The sequence below is a fragment of the Oncorhynchus kisutch genome, linkage group LG13, assembly GCF_002021735.2.
Source record: "Oncorhynchus kisutch isolate 150728-3 linkage group LG13, Okis_V2, whole genome shotgun sequence".
NCBI lineage: Eukaryota > Metazoa > Chordata > Actinopteri > Salmoniformes > Salmonidae > Oncorhynchus > Oncorhynchus kisutch.
In genome coordinates, this window is record NC_034186.2 from 57,959,134 (window position 1) to 57,981,501 (window position 22,368).

Genomic DNA, 22,368 nt, shown 5'->3' on the forward strand with positions numbered 1-22,368 from the left:
GAAGTGAGAAGAGTGGAGGCCCCACACACAGGCCTCAGAGAAGTGTCTGATGCCCTCCCAGTCACCCCATCACAATCCCCTTGATAGAGCCCCTCTCCACTCTCACCAATAACCACCATTGAATCTTAGCTATAATGCCAAACAAGGAATAATAATAACTCGACATCCTCTCCTAATTTTGCAAGTCACAAAAATGTATACAATTACACTGTAGTATAATTAAATCCTTCCTTCTCCCGCTACCAAGCCAAACCCATCCCTCTCCACCTCCCTCCCTGTTTTCTCCCCCCTTTACCCCACCCAAGCCAAGCTTTTCTCAACTTCCCATGCTTTCTCATGAATTCCTGCCCAATTTATACCTAATGCATCCGCACACCCATTCTCTCCCATCCTCCTACACATATTCATATTCACCATCCCACACTCTTCCCTCATCCGTCCATTCATATACACAAACACACACACACACACACAAACACACACACACACTCCCACACACACATCCATAGAACAGTTGTTGACACATGCTATATTTCCCCCTTTGAATTGTCTTTTCAGTGTCCATGTAGTCCATGGCATTGGCTACTTCTATCGTTACTTCATAGAGAAGAACAGTTATTTGGGGAAAGTAAAGTATAGATTGAATTTGGGGGAGGAGAAAATTATATTGTCTCAACTTACAATAAGCTGGTCTAAGACATCACTGTATGTAGCCTGATGCGCTCATCGTGATTTCCTACGACTTCTTCTCAGAGCAGGGTGCTCCCTTCCAACTGGGATGGTTTCTTGTAGCTTGATTAGGGCTTCATCTGCGCTTGTGAATTCCATCCTTTAAGTTCCCTTCCATACCTACAGTACTGCCGGGAAGCGGGGGTTGAGATTTGATTCTCTCTTCCTCCTTTTCCTCCTTGACTGTTGAAACAGAATGTATCGCTTGTGTTTTTTTTCTCAGCCTAGCAGATAGGTCCTGGACGAATCAAATGGACTGGCCTTGGATTTTGATCTCCTTTCCCCCATGTTGACTTGGATAGTTCCAAAGCTTGACAACAGATTGTAGCAGTTAGTTTGTTTTGGTGAGCATTGAGAGCATTTTAGCTATGTTTTCCTGGATATCCTTTAACTGTTTATTACTCTCATTTGCATCTCCAAGTTGCTCCTTATCTTTTGCTCTGGGAGAATTATTATAATACATTTTTTAATTGAACCTTTATTTAACTAGGCATGTCAGTTAAGAACAAATTCTTATTTACAGTGACGGCTTACACCGGCCAAACCCGGGCCAATTGTGCGCCGCCTTATGGGACTCCCAATCACAGCCGGTTGTTATACAGCCTGGATTCGAACCAGGGTGTCTGTAGTGACGTCTCTAGCACTGAGATGCAGTGCCTTAGACCGCTGCGCCACTCAATTTATTGATTATAGAGGCTTAATTTGAACTTTGTTGTCTGGCTTCTACATATAACCACAGTTTTGTCAGTACAAATCAGATGTACTCACTCCCCATTCATCCTATACAAACATGCGCCTGGCACATTTTCTCTATGAATGACAGACCACATTCTCTGTCATTTCCAAAGAAATGGGCATGACTACTTTAGGGGTGGGGCAGAGGAGATGTAAAAAACACAGACAGCTGTGATCTCTTATGTTTAAACCTGACGCACCAAGACAGCAGCCATTCCTGAACTAAACTGACAGAGGTTGAGGTAAGGATATTTTAATAGAATTTGATCTTAAAGTCCAGGTAGCAGATAATGGACATCTGGTGCTGTATATTAATTTAACTTATATAGCTACATGGGTTTAAACTAGAAATATTCTTTGTTAGCTTACAATTGTACAATTTATACACCAAGCATATAGAAACCACAGACTGCTGGAAAGCCCCAAACGCAAGATTGTAATTTCTATGACTCACACATTGTTGGAACATATTGCCTGTAGCCTACTGTACATGGTAACCTGGTACGTACCAATTGGCACATATGGAAAACGGCTGTGAGGATTTTCCTAAAATATTCACAACATAATACAATTACAATCTTTATATAATAAAAAATATAATTTCATCAATAACATGTGGGAAACCATATTTGAGTAAACATTAGCAATCCAGCAGCAGATAAAACAGAAAGTGAATTCTCTCCTCCATCTCTCCCAAGTTTTAGCTTGCAGCTATCATTGTCTAGGGTTTAAGATATTTACTAGCCCATACCAGTGACAAACTTATCTATGTTATCGGCATATGGCAGTACACAAACAAAATCTAGCTCACTTATTTTGGCAGTTAGAAAGAAATAGCCGCAAATTCATTCAGAAATAGAGGAAGTGGATAGCTAGCTATAGCAAGCTAACGTTATCTGCTGCCTCTTCAACAATAAGCAACTGTGCCTATATTGATCCTAAGATCAAAAAATAAACTTTTCTATGGACCAAAATGCACAATTGACCCCTTCAAAGAAAGCATGGCCCCGAGGCTTCTCCAAAATGCCACCCAATCCGCGATCTGATCCATGGACGAAGCATCGTATTTCAGTTTAGCCCGCACTCAGCATGCCACATAGAACGACCAAATAACCGCAACCGCAAACACCTTGAAAACAACTTTTTCCCATATTTAGATGGAAGACCTGAGCTAAATGCCGTAGCTTCTCAATAATGATATAGACGCCCAATTCACCTGCCTCATTTTGAATCCCACTTTGTATAAGTTTTCATTGACTGTGTGACGCTGACCACAGGGCATTGTAGGATTGTTTCAAAGTTAGAGCAGATTTGGATAACAGAAACAACTTTTAGAACAGCATTACAATATTTGAACAATTGATTTTAGAGTTTGTAATTTGGGATTGTTTTTGGGGGGTGCTTTAAGTGACTCTTATATATGCATTTCTGGCATTAAGAAATAGGTGCTACACTGTCTATAAGATTATACTAACTGTATTTGATTAACTTCCCACTTATAACACATTAAAATAATCAACTTTTCTTTTGTAAAATAGAACAAAGGAGATGTTGTGTGTTGTATCAGTATCCAATTAAATGTATGTCATGTATAGAGGATTGCAAATGTTATTGCTCTATTCTAGAGGTGTCAATGTAATTTTCCAAATGTGGCCATTTCTGTGAAGCCAATGTCAAGAGAGCTGCACATTGCTTGAGGAAAAAAGGACATTTTCAAATTCTGCGTATTTACATGCTCAAAGTTGAGCAATTTCCTCTTTGTTGGAATAGTATGAGCTCTGAATTTAGTATTCGAATGTGTTGTCATTCCCAACATCAAATATTTTCATATAATTTTAGTATTGGGAATTAGGGGACAAATTATATCTGATGGCAGGCCACGAATGGTCACTGAAAGGTATCTACCTCTCTTGATATACTAATGTCTCTCCCTCAGACAGCTTTGCTCCTATTCATCATCTCTGACTTTTACATTTCTAATTCCTACTCTTGCTTTTTCTTGCTGTGACTATTGCTCTGTATCTTTCTGTGTCTCTGTGTCTAATCTATATTGATACTATGTGTCACGCCCTGACCATAGAGAGCTGTTTATTCTCTGTTGGTTGGGGCGTGATAGTGACTAGGGTGGGTCATCTAGGTGAGTAATGTTTTATGTTGGCCTGGTATGGTTCCCAATCAGAGACAGCTGTTTACCATCTCTGATTGGGGATCATATTTAGGTAGCCATTCTCCTCATCGTGTTTGTGGGATCTTCTCTACAGTTATTTGCCTGTGTGCACACCAGTAGCTTCACGTTTTGTTTGTGCTTTATTGTTTTTGTTTGAGTTTCGGTTTCCGTTTATTAAAATATGTGCAATCATTATAATGAACGTGACACTATGCCAATGAATGACAAATGGTTGACTCACAACACAGCATGTGACTTTGTAGTTTGACAACATTTGACTGTGCTGGCATAAATAGGGTACTGTACTATCAGGGATCTGGGAATTCCTCAATTAGTGTTGTTTGGTTTTGAATGGTTTAGAATACCAGGTTAGATTTTCAACAGAACGTCCACCTTACTATGTGAGAAACTGTATGTGTAATTCTTCTGATCTACAGTTGCAACACTGTTTGCTTTAGTTTGTAGTCAACAGACACACCCTTCTCACCCACTTCATTATCATCTTTTGTTTGGAATTCTCTCTTTGTCTTTGTAACTTTGTGAAAATTGACTCTGTAGGGTGTACTTACCGCAGAGCACCATCTGTTTGGAGCCCCACCAGTTTCGCAAAATTACCTGTTTTGCATGTTATTTTGGCATTAATACATGTCACATATCAGTTTGCAAACAATGTAAAAAAAAAAATCACTGAGTTAATAAAGCCACATACAAACATGGTCTCTTTTTGCTTTCTTGAGTAAGGCAGCTCCAAAATGCAGGTGTTTCAGCTTAGCTCAGTGCTTTCAGTGGTGGTGGGGCAGCTAGCGGAAAATAAGGCGAGTACGGGTTGGTAATGTTCTCTAGTTGCGTTGTGATTGGCTCAGTGTTCTGTCACTCATGGGTACACTACATAACCGCAAAATCTACGGGGAGAGCTCAAAATTCAAGGTGCTTGGGTGCTGCCATAGAGTTATATTAGAGGTGGCCATCCAAGAAGGGTCAAGGTTGTTAGCAGTTGATGTTATTCTTCAATACCACAAACTCCAAAGCAAATCAGGGGGAGAAAAGTAGGTTTATTTGAGAAGGACAAATCTTAGACGTTATGTTGAGCGTTAGATGTTCAGTCTCCCTTGTCCTCAGCTTTTCTCCACAGAACAAAGGAACACACACACACACACACACACCCCCCCCACCCTAGCCTGGGGATGACCAATCAGAAGTCCTTGCAGTACAACTGGGACAATAGCCAAATAACAAGTATCCTGCCCCAGACTCAATGTTGTACAGAACGTCGCACACGTAGCTCTGAGTTCAGGAGTGGCATTCCACAGATTCTAAACAGCTGTTGAACTGAAACCCAACTCCTATTTACAATTCCCTGTTGACCATTAGTACTCTAGTTTTAGTCCTCTCATCCTCTGCGTTGTGTATTTATCTTCAAAATATTCTTATAAGGTCATTGGCCACAGATAAAATTACATCAAATCCCGTTATATCTACAGTAGCTTTGGACTGATCATGTCAACATCATACTTTCAAAAATAGCAGTCATCATTATGTATCAATTATGAAGAGACATTATAGATAAAACATATCGGAGCTTATTGGCCATTGGACATAAACATTACACAACAAGTTTGAAATCGCAAATTCAACATTGAGTAGTTTGGAAGGAATCAGTAGCTAACTGCAAGCATTGCAAAGCAATCACTAGCCTTCTATTCAGTGGAGTGGATGTGTGGTCCAAGTCTGGGTTTAATGGCTTATTTTCCAAGCTTAAAAGGATAAACATTCAACATTTGCCATGCTGTCAATCCAGAGATCAAGACAACTGGGAACTCTGACTGAGAAAATTAGTTTTGAATGGTCATCCAACTCGGATTTCCAAGTCGGGAACTCAAGCTTCAACCTGAAGATCACTAACGGGATGATTCAACATTTTTTCTCCAGTTGTCTTGAAATCCATAGAATGCCAGACTTTGATGACAAAGTTTATGACAAAATTTACCCACGAAGGACCGCCGTGCCACCTTCCACTTCAAGTTAGCACAAGAACGTAAATTCAAAAATGTCTTGTAATCTGCTACATAAATTATGTTATATGCCAGGGAGATATGTATACTGTAGCTAAGAAAGTAATACTAAGTGTATGTTGTGTAGTAAGCTGTAAGTAGCCCATGTGCCTCACCCTAATAATTTGGTCCCTGTTCCCCTCATAATTTAGCCTAATGTTCTGACTTGGTGGTGCACATGTAGCCTTTAACCTGTTTTTTGATAAATGTTATCATTGAACATTGTAAGAGCTTTCATTGTCTGCTTATATGCCCCCTTTATTTATCCTACGGTTCTGACTTGGTGTACAGGGAGAATACTGTAAGAATGGTTCATGTTCTGAAATCTGGTGCTGTACATTTCAAAAGTGCTGAACAAATAGTTATATTGACAACGTCCGGCCAGGCTCGCTCATTAATGTCTTAATCGAAATTACAGATGGCCTCTTATCCACTCTTCATCCCCTTATGCCATAGCGTGTACATCTCAATTGTCAGTAGAAACCATATTTGTTTAAGCAAGTCATCCATATCAGGTATGTTTTTTAAAAGGCAGTGAATGAGGTTGAATTAACTGTTTCTCTGCCAGTCAAGGCTCCGCTGATAGCCATGTGTAGCGGTGGTAAGGTGTTGGGACTGTAGTTGGGACAACTTTATGTAGGCCCTAACAGTTTGTGGGCACCGTTTGTCACCGTTATAGTCCAATTAATGTATTGTTTAGTTGTGTAGTGGATTTGCTGGCATCCATCTAAAATAAATTTGGGGAGTTTGCCCCACCAAGATTTACATGCTAAAATCGCCACTGCAAAAATAGTATATGCCTCGCACACTTTCTCTGTGTATGACAGACTGACCACATTCTCTGTCATTTCCCGAGAAAGGGGCATGATTACTTTAGAGGTCGCACTGAGGAGAGGTTAAAAAAACACCCAGCTGTGTAATTTTATGTTTACACCGGACACAGCAAGACAGCAGCCATACCTGAACTAAACTGACAGAGATAAGGATAATTGAATAGGATTTGATCTTAAATTCCAGGTAGCAGATAATGGACCTTATCTGACATTAATGTAGTTGGTGCTGTATATTAATTTAACTAAAATAAATGGGTTCCTACTTGAAAAATGATTTATTAGTTTACAGGTTATGCAACCCGCATATAAAAATTGTAATTGTTATGACTCACACATTAGAATAACATATTGCCTGTAGCCTACTGTACATGGTAACCTGGTACACACCATGTGGCACTTCCTTTCACTTAGTTATGGAAAACAGCAGGTTTTTTTTTCCTCCAAAATATTCACAACATGTTGACACAATTACAATCTTATTTCAGCAATAACATGTGGAAAAACATTTGCGTGAACGCTATCAAGCCAACAGCAGACGAAACAGAAAGTGAATTCTCTCCTCCCTCTCTCCCCAGTTTTAGCATGCGGATAACACTGTCTAGCTGGTTAGGTTTAAGATATTTATTTCCCATGTATAACAAGCATGAAGTTAATCAATGTTGCTTTTGTAAAATAGAACAAAGGAGATTTTGTGTGTTGTATCAGTATCCAATGAACTCAGGTTAGTGGCATCTTAATTGGGGAGGACAGGTTTGTGGTAATGGCTGGAGTGGAATGGGGGAAGGGTATCAAGTACATCAAACACATGTCATTCCATTCACTCCATTCAATCCATTATTATGAGCCATCTTCCCCTCAGCAGCCTCCACTGAATTAAATGTATGTCATGTAAAGAGGATTGAACAAGTTAATGCTCCATTTTAGAGGGGTCAATGTAATTTGCCAAATGTGGCCATTTCTGTAAAAGCTAATGTTAGGAAAACTGCACATTGCGGGAAATAAATGGCATTTTCATATTCTGCATGTTCATAGTTGAACGATTACCTCTTTGTTTGAATACTGTAGCGTAAGCTCTGAATTCATTATTGTAATATGTTGTCATTCCCAACATGATTTAAAAAAAAATCATTGTAGTGTTGAGAACAGAAGTAGGGGCCACATTATATCTGATGGCAGGCCACAAATGGTCACTGAAAGGTTCCAAAATCATGGGCATTAACATGAAGTTAGTACCCCCTTTGCTGCTATAACAACCTCCACTCTTCTGGGAAGGCTTTCCACTAGATGTTGAAACATTGCTGCGTGGACTTGCTGCCATTCAGCCACAAATAATAGAAGGTCAGCATCCCGGAGTCGCCTCTTCACTGTTGACGTTGAGACTGGTGTTTTGCGTGTACTATTTAATGAAGCTGCCAGTTGGGGACTTGTGAATCATCTGTTTCTCAAACTAGATACTTTAATGTACTTGTCCTTTTGCTCAGTTGTGCACAGGGACCTCCCACTCCTCTTTCTATTCTGGTTAGAGCCAGTTTGCGCTGTTCTGTGAAGGGAGTAGTACACATCATTGTACAAGATCTTCAGTTTCTTGGCAATTTCTCACATGGAATAGCCTTCATTTTTCAGAACAAGAATAGACTGATGAGTTTCAGAAGAATGTTTCTGGACATTTTGATCCTGTAATCGACCCCACAAATGCTGATGCTCCAGATACTCAACTAGTCTAAAGAAGGCCAGTTTTATTGCTTCTTTAATCAGGACAACAGTTTTCAGCTATGCTAACATAATTGAAAAAGGGTTTTCTAATGATCAATTAGCCTTTTAAAATGCTAAACTTGGATTAGCTAACACAAGGTGCCATTGGAACACAGGAGTGATGGATGCTGATAATGGACCTCTGCACACCTATGTAGATATAGAAAATCAGCTGTTTCCAGCTACAATAGTCATTTACAACATTAACAATGTCTACACTGTATTTCTGGTCAACTGAATGTTATTTCAATGGACAAAAAATGCAGCTTTTCTTTCAAAAACAAGGACAGTTCTAATTGACCCCAACATTTTGAATGGTAGTGTAAGTATTCAGACCCTTTAGTCAGTACTTTGTTGAAGCACGTTTGGCAGCGATTACAGCCTTGAGTATTATTGGGTATGATGCTACAAGCTTGGCACACCTGTATTTGGGGAGTTTCTCCCATTCTTCTCTGCAGATCCTCTCAGGCTCTGTCAGGTTGTATGCAGAGTGTTGCTGCACAGCTATTTTTAGGTCTCTCCAGAGATGTTCGATCAGGTTCAAGTCCGGGTTCTGGCTGGACCACTCAAGAACATTCAGCGAGTTGTACCGAAACCATTCTTGCATTGTCTTGGCTGCGTGCTTAGGGTCATTGTTCTGTTGGAAAGTGAACCTTCACCCCTGTCTGAGGTCCTGAGTGCTCTGGAGTAGGTTTTCATCAAGGATCTCTCTTTACTTTGCTCTGTTCATCTTTCCCTCGATCCTGACTAGTCGCCCAGTCCCTGCCGTTGAATATCATCCCCACAGCATGATGCTACCACCATCATGCTTCACTGTAGGGATGGTGCCAGGTTTCCTCGCTTGGCAATCAGGCCAAAGAGTTCAATCATGGTTTCATCAGACCAGAAAATCTTGTTTCTCATGGTCTGAGAGTCTTTAGGTTGCCTTTTGGCAAACTCCATGCGGGCTGTCAAGTGCCTTTTACTGAGGAGTGGCCTCCGTCTGGCCACTCTACCATAAAGGCCTGTTGCAGAGATGGTTGTCCTTCTGGAAGGTTCTCCTATCTCCACAGAGGAACTCTGGAGCTCTGTCAGAGTGACCATCAGGTTCTTGGTCACCTCTCTGACCAAGGCCCTTCTCCCCCAGTTGCTCAGTTTGGCCGGGCGGCGAGTCTTGGTGGTTCCAAACGTCTTCCATTTAAGAATGATGGAGGCCGCTGTGTTCTTTGGGACCTTCAATGCTTTAGGAATGTTTTGGTACCCTTCCACAGATCTGTGCCTCAAAACATGCCTGTCTATGAGTTCTACGGACAATTCCTTTGACCTCATGGCTTGGTTTTTGCTCTGACGTGCAATGCCAACTTATATAGTCAGGTGTGTACCTTTCCAAATCATGTCCAATCAATTGAATTTACCACAAGTGGTCTCCAATCAAGTTGTAGAAACATCTCAAGGATGATCGATGAAAACAGGATGCACCTGAGCTCAATTTTAAGTCTCATAGCAAAGGGTCTGAATACTTATGTAAATAAGGTATTTATTTTTTCTACATTTGCAAAGATTTCTCCAAACCTGTTTTTACTTTGTCATTATGGGGTATTGTGTGTAGATTGCTGAGGATTTGTATTTGTTTAATCCATTTTAGAATACGGCTGTAATGTAACAAAATGTGGAAAAAGTCAAGGGGTCTGAATACTTTCCAAAGGCACTGTATTGCTACTATGCCAACGACACATAACACAGCATGTGACTTTTTTGTTCCTGTGTAGAGTTTGACAACATTTGACTGTGCTGGCATAAATAGTGCTAACAGGGATTTAGGAATGCCTCAGAGTTGGTTGTTTTTTTATGGATTAGAATACCAGTATGATTTTCAACAGATTTTCCACCTTACTATATGATACACTGTCCGTAGAATTCCTCTGTTCTACAGTTTCAGCACTGTTTGCTTTCATTTGTAGTCAACATGCACATCCTTCTCTCCCACTTCATTATCCTTTTCTGTTTGGAATTCTCCCTTTGTAACTTTGAGAGAAGTGACTCTGTAGGGTGTACTTACCGCTACTTACCCTAACAATAGTAATATGATAAAATGTTATGCAGAGGTGAATGCTTTTGTTGTTTTTGGTCACAATGTTTAACATTTCTATTGGATGTTGACCTCACTGCCCACTCCCCACCAAACCCCTAGATGGCGTACTCCACCCAAACTCTTGCTGCTGGCAGCTTTGGGAAGGTATACAAGGAGAAGTACAATGACACCTGGGCTGCAATCAAGAAGGTGCCACAACACTTAATCAATAGGAGAGACCTGGAGAGAGAGTGTCAAGTATACAAGTGAGTGTGACAGACACTGTGCTATCATGGTATGTTGCTAAAAGGTGATGACGTCAGAGATGGTGTTGATGAGGGCACTGATGAAAAGTGCATTACAGAAGTGCTTGGTTTAACTGTAGTCCAATGCCTCTCATAACCCTTTCTCTCCGTTTTCTTTCACACCCCCTCTGTGACCTGGGACACCAGAAAGGCAATTCATCCTAACATAGTGAAGCTTCTGGGTAATCCAACACTCAAGGACTCTAAGTGGATCATCCCCATGGAGTTCATCTTTGGAGAGGAACTGGAGACAACCATCTTCAAATCACAAAAATCAAAAATACAGGTAGGTCTATGGATCCCACTGCTGCCACAAAACACACATGTGACAGTGTTGATGAAAGTTCACATAGCAAAACGTTTGTCTGAAATATCTGATTTAACAAGTATCTATGCCTACAGGATTTTCAGGGGGCCTTCCCAACTTTATTAAAACATTTCTATGTGCAAGTTAACTCATCGGTTGATAATCAAAGCCTTTATTCCCCACAGTTGACTCCATCTATAAAGGCCACCATCATCACAGGCATGTGTGAAGGACTGCTTCACCTACACAGCAAAGATATTGTCCATCAGGACCTCAAGCCCGAGAACATCATGGTGAGAAAGGCAATAAAGTTGTTTTTGTTGTTCTGATGTTGATCATTAATGATGCAAGACTTTAGAAGCAGTTGTCCATCTGTTGTTTATCACTATCACATTATCACTGTAAATAAATAGACTAGATATAAAACTATATTTCTCCACCCCTCTCAAATGATCTCTTCCAGGTAGAGCATGATTCTCACAGAGCTGTGATCATTGATATGGGACTGGCCAAATTCTTCCGCAATGGCCTAAATTCTGCCATGGATATGGGCAATGAGGCCTACTCTCCACCTGAGGTCCTGCAGAGGAGGGGCCAGAGAGATCAGCGCTCGGACGTGTGGGCTATGGGTAAAATCATTACCGAACTTTATGCCAGAGTCAGGCTGTACACCCCCAGTGTCTGTCCAACTAAGATCCAGGAGATCCTCAGTCTCCAAGGCCAGCAGTACTGTAATGCTGTCTGTAGGATGGTGCAGAGAGACCCCACAGTGCGGGCCACCATGGCCGGAATCATGCCGGAGATACAAAGGGCAGGGATAGATAGCGGTGGTGGCAACACCGGGGGGGGGGAAAGAGGACATCTTCTGACACCCTTTCCTCACACTCAGGTAAAAGACACCTTGCCACATCCTCAAGCTCCTGTACAGCACTCACTTTCTCCATCGAGATTTGAGTGTGCAGCTTTTCCAAAGCCTGAGGTCAAGACAACACTAAGTCCTCAAGCTCCTGTACAGCGTTCACCATCTCCATCGAGATTTGAGCGCAATGCTTTACCACGGTCTGAGGCCAAGCCACTAGTGGGGCCTCCTGCGCGAGCGCCTTCTCCATCGAGATGGGAGCGTACAGTTTCTCCAAAGCCTGAGGTCAAGACGCTAGTGCGAGCTCCTGTGCGAGCGCCTTCTCCATCGAGATGGGAGCGTACAGCTTCTCCAAAGCCTGAGGTCAAGACGCTAGTGCGGGCTCCTGTGCGAGCACCTTCTCCATCGAGATGGGAGCGTACAGCTTCTCCAAAGCCTGAGGTCAAGACGCTAGTGCGAGCTCCTGTGCGAGCACCTTCTCCATCGAGATGGGAGCGTACAGCTTCTCCAAAGCCTGAGGTCAAGACGCTAGTGCGAGCTCCTGTGCGAGCACCTTCTCCATCGAGATGGGAGCGTACAGCTTCTCCAAAGCCTGAGGTCAAGACGCTAGTGCGAGCTCCTGTGCGAGCACCTTCTCCATCGAGATGGGAGCGTGCAGCCTTGCCAAAGACTGAGTTGAAGTTTGAGGTGAAGACAACACTGCAACCACAACCCATACAGCGTTCACCTTCCCCGTCAAGATGGGAGCGAGCAGCCTTGCCAAAGCCTGAGGTCAAGAACTCACCAACTCCCCTTCCAAAAGGTAGACCATGGTAATACTCTGGTTCCATCAGGCATAGCTCAACCCAATCAAAATGTCATGAAACAGCTTCTCTACGAAGAGGCCTTGAAGGGTCTCCCATGCCCACTCCCAACAACAGGCGCGGTGCGAATCCGCCGTTATGAGCAAAGGAATGGGAAAGTGGAGACTTGGGAGCAAAAGGAGGTGGAGACTGAAGGAGGGAGGATAGTCAAGTTTGAGGATGTGAAGTTTAACAAGAAGTCGTAAGTAGGTTATTGACAGTTTGTGAAATAGTAGGGAGTTGATTTGACTCTGCTTCTCCAGAGCAACAACAATAAAAGTTGTATTGCACTATTAAGAAGGAAACCTGAGGTTGAGTAAGCATTCATGAATGATGTTGAAGGACTATATCACTTTACAGTATTGCTACAATGTTGCACATCTGGTTAGGTGCCAGTTTGCAGAGGAAACTGGAGTCAAATAACTATCTGTGAATGTTTCTGAAATCTCATCCCTCTTGCAAATCAGTTTTATCTTTAGCTTGATATCATTCATTTGACTGTGAACATAGTAAAAAACAATTAAGAATTAAAGTCATCTTTTCACAAATATATGCTGTGTTATCGAGATGGTGGAAAAATTGCAAGATTATGTTATAATACTTTTATTGCATCAAATGGTTGTTTTATGCAACAGAATAGAGTATTCTTAACTATTGTGTGTGTGTGTTCTACTGAGGATGTACCTCTGGGAGATAACACTGACAGGAGATTTACCATGTCTTTTGGGTGATAAAACCTAAAGAGCATTCCAGAGCACGAGTTAATGTTTCTGTTCTATATGGTACCAGGGAGAGATGGTTCCAGTTTGGAGTCGGAGGGCCAGACTCTCTATACAATGAAAATGGCCTCTTTTCAAGACTTTGTCAACCAAGCTGTGTTCAGCTCCAGACAGGGTATCCCACTCACAGTTCATCCACTTCATCCCGTCAGAAGGAACTTCAACACAGGTGTTTGAGTAATAATTTTTTGGGTATTAATCACTGTATTAAGGCCAGTCTAGACTGTGCAGACTTCATTGAGAGAGGATAATTTAAATCAGAAATACAGTATCACATTGTCCTTGACAATGCATTGCGGTGAGCTCGATCTTCTGGTGCAGGCACCCTGGACAGTATATCCACATCACAATGAAGTGAAAGTCAAGTTATACATCAACTGAAGCAAACTAAAGAGCACACATACAGACATGATAACACAATATCATGATTTGATTATAAGTCACTGCATGAACTGTTAAAGGGCACATGGTGCATATCAGTGGTGGTCGTGCCATTTTAGATCAGGGAAGACGTTATTTTTATTGCTATTACAGCATATTGAATGACTGTCATTCATATTCCATTCACCCAGCTCAATGTAATATCAATAGGTTTAGGCTACTACATGATAATAAAATGTTCCCTATAGCCATCATGAGGTTGCTACAACTTAGACTACGAATAATAGTTTACAATATAGGTGCACACAGGCCGAGAGAACATTTTGTTTAATCAAGGTGACAGAAAGTGACACATTCAATACCACCTTGCACACTCTTGCATGCATCTAGGTGATCGAGGGTGTAATCATAAGTCCAAACAGTTTCAAACGAGAGTTTCTAATGGACAAATTCAGGTATTTTTATTCAAATTTTGTTCCATTTGCTTCCGTTTAAGAATCGGCGAAATGAATACACCCCTGATCACCAGCAAACACGGTTTACTTTCATATCCGCCACATACAAACGGCATGATCACTTTGCTCATTGTATGATTCTATCTCGCATCTACGCACTCTCTTCCTCTCAACCTTTTCCTTTGCTTGTGGACTTCATTGTGACCAGGCAAAATAATATTTCCAAGTTAAACCTTCATACCATAATCACTAACCACTATACTCAGCCTACATCGTTGTGTCACCATATTAGCTAACATCATAGTCAACGTAGCTACTAGAACTAACGTGTTAGAAACCCACTAGATTCATGCAGTACAGCAAGCAGTTTAGTAGTTACACCGATGGGCCCGGTGACAATAAATCAATCCAGTGTTGCATAGCCATAGCCAGCTAACTAACATAGCATTCCTCTCTGTTTAACACAGGTGTTTGAGTAGGCTAAACTAGCTATCTGTATTCACTAGCTAAGTAAGTGAAAGTGGGAAAAAAATATATTAATCTCTCTTGCTTTTCCTTCATTTTTGACAAAATTATTTTGTTAACTGTTCAACAATTGTCATTCTCTCTCTTTGTCAACTACTCACCACATTGTATGCACTGCAGTGCTAGCTGTAGCTTATAGATTCAGTACTATACTTATTCTCTGATCCTTTGATTGGGTGGACATGTCAGTTTATGCTGCAAGAGCTCTGATATGTTGGATAACGTCCTCCAGAAGTTGTCATCTTTGGAAGGGGCTAAAAACCATGAGCCTCCTAGGTTTTGTATTGAAGTCAATGTACAGAGGAGGATGGAAACTAGCTGTCCTCCGGCTATACCATGGTGCTACCCCAGAGAGTGCTGTTGAGGCTACTGTAGGCCTTCATTCTCAAACAGTGTTTTAATCAATTATTTGGTGACGTGAATATATTTAGTAAACTTTTATCTAAAAATAACAACTTTAATGTTCCACTATTAAACATTTTCTGAAATTCACTGAGGAGGATGGTCCTCTCCTTCCTCTGAAGAGACTCCACTGGTGCGTATAGCGTATGTCTAATTAATTGGTACACAAACACTATAGCATGCTTCAGCATTTTCAAATGTGAATTCATAGTGGTCTATGTGTGGTTTTCTATACATTCCTCTCATCTAATACAAATCTAACCAAATAAATTTTTTATTGTCATACGCTTCGTAAACAACAGGTGTAGACTAACAGTGAAAGTCTTACTTACGAGCCCTTCCCAACAATTCAGAATACAATAAAACAATTAAAATTATTATAGAAAAAATTAACATGAGAAATAAATACAAAATTAGCAATGATAGCTTGGATATATACATTGCGTACCAGTTCCGAGGCGATGTGCAGGGGTACGAGGAAATTGAGGTAGATATGTACATAGAGGTAGGTGTAAAGTGACTAGGCAACAGGATAGAGTGTGTAAGTGTGTGGCAAATGTGTGTACGTATTATGTGTGAGTGTGCATATGTGTGTGTGTATATATGTGTTGAAGTGTCAGAGTAAGTACAGTACCAGACACGGCAGTTGGAAACAAAAATCTCAAATTTGGACTCATCAGACCAAAGGACAGATTTCCACCGGTCTAATGTCCATTGCTCGTGTTTCTTGGCCAAAGAAAGTCTCTTTTTCTTATTGGTGTCATATAGTAGTGGTTTCTTTGCAGCAATTCGACCATGAAGGCCTGGTTCAAGTAGTCTCCTCTGAACAGTTGATGTTAAGATGTGTCTGTTACTTGAACTCTGTGAAACATTTATTTGGGCTGCAAGTTCTGAGGTGCAGGTTTTTTTTCTTTTGGAAAAGTTTTATTGGCACAATTCCTTTAAAAACAGCTCATACATTTTTTACATAATTTATACACATAAAAACGGCAACAAAGCATAAAACACAGCATTTGAAAGTTACATTTAAATTTGTTAAAAAGTACATGTTGTTAAAACCAATGAAAACAACCATGAATAAAAGTACTTTCCTTGTAAAAACATCAAATCTGCAAAAGCCATTTAAAATGTGTACTAATGATCTAACAAAGCTAAAACATTTTTAAGACATGAAAAACATGTTAAAAAGCCACTTTGTTAAAAAGCTGTCTTCAGTCCCTTGTACAGGAGCGGGGTGAGTCTTTATCAAGCTCACCTCATCCTGCTCTTCTGAATAGATTATCGTCCCGTCCTTCGGGGCCCAGAGGAGATCCCTCCCCTAGGCGCATCGCCTTAGGCGCCGCAGCGCTGTCAGGCCGTGGCCGCCGGGACCTAGGGTGTTGTGGGGGACCCTTCGCCTGGGTTTGAGGCCCCCTTCCTTCCGTACCACCCCAGGGCTTCCGTGGCTACCATGGCCACTGCCTGGGGGGTGGTCTCTACATTTTTCGCTACCAGCAGGTTACGGGAGGACCACAGTGCTTCCTTCAGGCACGTGTGGGTGGGCCAGAGCTTGGTGAAGGTCTTCGATGGAATGGGCCTTCGGCCCACCCCATACAGCACGAGCTGAGGTGTTAGGTCCTCCCCTGCTGGCAGACACGAGGTGATCAGGGGGCCTGCTTCCTTCCACAGGTCCCTGGCGGCTCTGCACTCCCAGAGCATGTGCCTCACCGACTCTTCTTGGCCGCAGCCTGGTCGGGGGCACGCGGATGTCCTCGCCATGCCCCGTGAGTGCATAACGGCCCTGACCGGGAGGATCTCGTGGGCGACCATCCAGGACAGGTCACGATGCCGATTCAGGAGAGCAGGATGGGCCACGTTGCGCCAAACCGTTGTGGGCTCACCTATAGCGAGCCCGCGCACTGGACATACTGGTTCCCGATCCTGCACGAGAGAGAAGAGAGCGGTGTTTTGTTAAGACCGTGACTGTTTCTTTTTCTAGTTTAAAATGTCTTAAAAACTTCTGGAGCTGGACGTAGGGCGGGGGTAGCAGGAAAGAGACTGGGGCTCGCAGGTCGACTGGGATCAGCCTCAGAGTCCTGAGGTAAGATCCCAGCAAGAACCGTGCGAGGGCCTGAGTCTTGTTGTTGACCGGGGAGGTGGCAAGAGTCAGATGTAACGCTGTGTAGCGGCTTCCCAGGAACAAGTAGAGGTCAGGCAAGCCTTTCCCCCCCTTGGACCTGGGCCTCTTGACCACCTCCCTCCTCAGCCTCTCCCACTTGCCTCCCCACAGGAAGTAAAAAAGCATTCGCTCCAGGTCTAAAATACTCCTTCGAGGGGGGATAAAAACAGAACTGATTAATAAAAGCACAGGCAAAATCACAGAATCACTGATTAAAACCTTGCCCTCAAAAGTCAGCTGTCGTAGTCCCCAAAAACCCAGTCTCTGTCTTACAGTCCCCAGGATTCCACTCCAGTTACCGCTCCCTCCTCCCCCCGGTCAAACTTTATCCCCAGTACCCTTATGTCCGTCAGTTTAACTGTCAGAGGTAGTCTGGTCAAGTCTGGGTCTACCCATGGTCCGAAGAATTGGGCCTCTGTCTTGTCTCTGTTCAGTCTCGCCCCAGAGTCCTGTCGACGGATAAAAGGTCGGTACATAAAATGTTGACGTCGTCCATGTAAAAGACGCACTTGGCGGTCATCCCCCCACTCCCCGGGATACCCACCCCACTGATCCCTTGATCCCTTCTCAAGACCTGTGCCAGTGGTTCAATACAGGCCACGAACAGAAGAGGAGATAACGGACAGCCCTGATGGACGCCGCAGTGTACTCCCACTGCTTTTGACAGATGCCCATTTACAAGGATTTTGCTGGTGATGTCCCCGTACAGCAGTCCCACCCAAGCTAAGAAGCTGTCCGGGAAACCCATTTTTTGCAGTACCTTAAAGAGGTACTGGTGCGAGACCCGATCAAAGGCTTTTTCCAAATCTAAATTTAGGACTACCAGCCGCATGTTTCTGTCTCTCGCATAACAGATGGCGTCTCGGATCAGTATCAGGCTGTCCGTGATCTTCCTTCCGGGCACGGCACAGGTAACTCTGATGAACTTATCTTATCCTCTGCAGCAGAGGTAACGGAGTCTTCCATTCCTGTGGCGGTCCTCATGAGAGCCGGTTTCATCATAGTGCCTGATGGTTTTTGCGACTGCACTTGAAGAAATGTTCAAATGTTCCGTATTGACTTCCCTTCATGTCTTAAAGTAATGATGGACTGTTGGTTCTCTTTGCTTATTGAGCAGTTCTTGCCATAATATGGACTTGGTCTTTTGTTATTTGTGTGTGTCATCAGTATGCGTGTGTGGGCGTATTTAGTGTGTTTGTGTGTGTTGGGGTGGTAGTGTAAGTATGTGTGATTATGTGGGTAGAGTCCAGCGTGTGTGTGCATAGAATCAATGCAAGAGAGTTAGTGCAAAAGGGGTCAATGCAAGTAGTCTGGGTAGCCATTTGATTAGCTATTAAGCCGTCTTGTTTAGCAGTCTTTGGGCTTGGGGTTAGAAGCTGTTCAGGGTCCTGTTGGTTCCAGACTTGGTATACTGGTACCACTATTTTGAAGTAACAGAGAGAGCAGTCTATGGCTTGGGTGGCTGGAGTCTTACCATTTTTGGGGCATTCCTCTGACACAGTCTGGTATGGCTGGCAGGGAAGCTCAGCCCCAGTCATGTACTGGGCCGTACTCACCGTCCTCTGTAGCGCCTTCCAGTTGGGTGCCTTGCAGTTGCCATATAAAGCCGTGATGCAGCCAGTCAAGATGCACTCAATGTTTCAGTTGTAGAACATTTTGAGGATCTGTGGGCATCTGTCTAACGTCAGATCTGGCATAGTAGGATTCGATCTTAGTCCTAAATTGACGCTTTACCTGTTTGATGGCTCATCGGAGGTCATAGCGGGATTTCTTATAAGCGTCCGGATTAGTGCCTTTAGCTCAGTGCGGATGTTGCTTGTAATCTATTTTTGCTGGTTGGGGATTGTATGTACAGTCACTGTGGGGATGATGTCATTGACACACTTATTAATGAACCTGGTGACTGATGTGGTAAATTCCTCAATGTTATGTTAGCAAATTTGTTGAAAATGAAATACAGAAAAATCGAATTTACATAATTATTCACACCCCTGAGTCAATACTTTGTAGAAGCACCTTTGGAGGCGATTACAGCTGAGTGTTTTTTGGGGAAAGTCTTCATGAGGTTTGCACACCTGGATTGTACGATATTTTCCCATTATTTTTTAAATTCTTCAATAACTATACTAAAAGGAAACTAGTATATACTACCGTAATGAATGTAGTGTTTTTGTGGATTGTAGTATACTGTAATATTTACTGTAGCGTTTTTGCGGACTGTAATACACTAATGTTTACTGGAGTGTTTTTGTGGACTGTAGTATTAACTGGACAGTTTTTCAGACATTAATGTAATATTTACTATACTGTTTTTGTTTTATTATCTTTGACATACGGTGCCTTCGGAAAGTATTCAGATCCCTTGACTTTTTTACTCTAAAATTGATTAAATAGTTTCATGTCATGGCTTTAGAAGATTCTGATAGGCTAATTGACATAATTGAGTCAAATGGAGGAGTACCTAAGGATGTATTTCAAGGCCTACCTTCAAACTCAGTGCCTCTTTGCTTGACGTCATGTGAAAATCAAAAGAAATCAGCCAAGACCTCAGAAAAAAATTGTAGACCTCCACAAGTCTGGTTCATCCTTGGGAGCAATTTCCAAACGCCTGAAGGTACCACGTTCATCTGTACAAACAATAGTACGCAAGTATAAACACCATTGAACCACGCAGCCGTCATACCGCTCAGGAAGGAGACGCGTTCTGTCTCCTAGAGATTAATGTAATTTGGTGTGAAAAGTGCAAATCAATCCCAGAACAACAGCAAAGGACCTTGTGAAGATGCTGGAGGAAGCAGGTACAAAAGTAGCTATATCCACAGTAAAACGAGTCCTATATCGACATAACCCGAAAGGCCGCTCAGCAAGGAAGAAGCAACTGCTCCAAAACCGCCATAAAAATTGCCAGACTAGTTTGCAACTGCACATGGGGACAAAGATCGTACTTTCTGGAAAAATGTCCTCTGGTCTGATGAAACAAAAATAGAACCGTTTGGCCATAATGACCATCGTTATGTTTGGCGGAAAAAAAGGGAGGCTTGCAAGCCGAAGAACACCATCCCAATCATGAAGCACGGGGGTGGCAGCATCATGGTGTGGGAGTGCTTTGCTGCAGGAGGGACTGGTGCACTTCACAAAATAGATGCCATCAAAGTTGTTGCAAAATGGCTTAAGGACAACAAAGTCAAGGTCTTGGAGAGGCCATCACAAAGCCCTGACCTCAATCCCATAGAAAATCTGTGGAGAGAACTGACAAAGCGTGTGCGAGCAAGGAGGCCTACAAACCTGCTCTGTCAGGAGGAATTGGCCAAAATTCACCCAACTTATTGTGGGGAGCTTGTGGAAAGCTACCCAAAACATTTGACCCAAGTTAAACAATTTAAAGGCAATGCTACCAAATACTAATTGAGTATGTGTAAACTTCTGACCCACTGGGAATGTAATGAAAGAAATAAAAGCTGAAATAAATCACTCTACTATTATTCTGACATTTCACATTCTTAAAATAAAGTGGTGATCCGAATAAAGTGGTGATCCTAACAGGGAATATTTAATTGGACTGAATGTCAGGAATTGTGAAAAACTGAGGTTAAATGTATTTGGCTAAGTTGTATGTAAACTTCCGACTTCAACTGTATGTATCGGGTTTTCATTTTTAATACTTTTGTAAAAACGTTAAAAAACCTGTTTACACTTTGTCATTATGGGGTATTGTGTGAACCCTGCTGAGGATTTTTTTTTAAATACATTTTAGAATAAGGCCGTAACGTAACAAAATGTGGAAAAAGTCAAGGGGTCTGAATTCTTTCCCAAGGGACTGTAGAAGTGGAGGCTTTCTGCTTCAGGAAACCTTCAGCAGAAATAGTAAAAACACCTTTTCTATAATCTGTAGCTATGTAGGACTGGGGTCTAAACAGATTGTTCAGCACTTTTATATAAACTGTAGGGAACACAATATATCATCTCTACTTGGTATGTTGGTTTCTCACATATGGGTGGCACAAATTGCGATATGGGGGAGGGGAATTGGCAGTGTATATGCAAATGAAATACTGTAGTTGAAAAAGTGTAGTGTTTTTGCAGACATTACTGTAGAATTGAATACAGTGCTTTTATAGTAAGTACTGCAGTATTTGATATAGTATTCTACAGCATTCTATAGTAAGTACTACACATGATTGAGGGATACTACAGTGTGTAGTATAGTATTGTACTGTATATTAGTTTATTATCGTATTCTATCGTAAGTACTATAGTCTTCTATCGCAAACTGTAGAATTTGTACATGTGGGTCGCTTCTTAAAAAGTATGGTCTGCAGATTATCATGAGGTATTCTAACTCAGGCGAACAAAAACTTGACTTTCATAACATTACAGATCGCGAACCAGCTGTTGTTAACAGAGACACTACCCAGCCTCCTGCCATCTTGCCCGGGTCTGCTCTCTGGTCTTGACGATGAAAAACCAGCGAGATGTATATTGTCCATGTCCTCGTTCAGCCACGACTCTGAGAAATATAGGATATTACCGTTTTCAGGTCCCGTTGATAGGAAACTCGAAATGAGCTCATCCAGTTTTTTATCCAGTGACTTCACAATTGCCAACAGAAAAGGGGAGGGATGTTACTGTTAGTTTCAGTTTTTGTTTCATCCTGCTTATTTTGGTGAAAGGTCCTCATTCATTATCTTGGAGAAGGATCATTACATATTCATGCCATACGATAATCAATTCATCTATTTAAATGTTGATCAAACCACTTGTGCGTGTGTGCATCCAATCCACTGTGTACCCATTCAGGCCTTACAGACCCCCTGACCAGAAGCAGACCTTTTCCCTATGTATGGATAGCTAATAAGATGGGAAACGCCACCTTCCTGGAGCCATGACCATATCGTGTACACATCCATATTATCCTTTCAGATCTAAAAGAGGTGTCTAGGGGTGGGAACAAAGGATGAGTCTCAAACCAACCCCTTGCCCTATTGCCTCCCCCAGATTAGAATGTAGCCTATCAGTGAGCAGTGGTGGATAATTCTTG

General features: G+C 42.2%; 1 protein-coding gene and 1 pseudogene across 1 annotated transcript; one reads left to right on the forward strand and one right to left on the reverse strand.

Moving 5' to 3' along the window:
* The first annotated feature begins 1,592 nt into the window (after positions 1–1,592).
* On the forward strand, positions 1,593–13,180 carry LOC109901475 (serine/threonine-protein kinase MAK-like). Its single transcript, XM_020497473.2, has 5 exons — positions 1,593–1,706; positions 10,438–10,583; positions 10,770–10,908; positions 11,115–11,222; positions 11,393–13,180. Exons 2-5 carry the CDS (start codon positions 10,438–10,440, stop codon positions 12,602–12,604), a joined length of 1,605 nt encoding a protein of 534 aa, XP_020353062.2. The 5' UTR covers positions 1,593–1,706; the 3' UTR covers positions 12,605–13,180.
* Positions 13,181–16,074: 2,894 nt separating this feature from the next.
* On the reverse strand, positions 16,075–18,868 carry LOC109901748 (uncharacterized; annotated as a pseudogene).
* Positions 18,869–22,368: the final 3,500 nt, after the last annotated feature.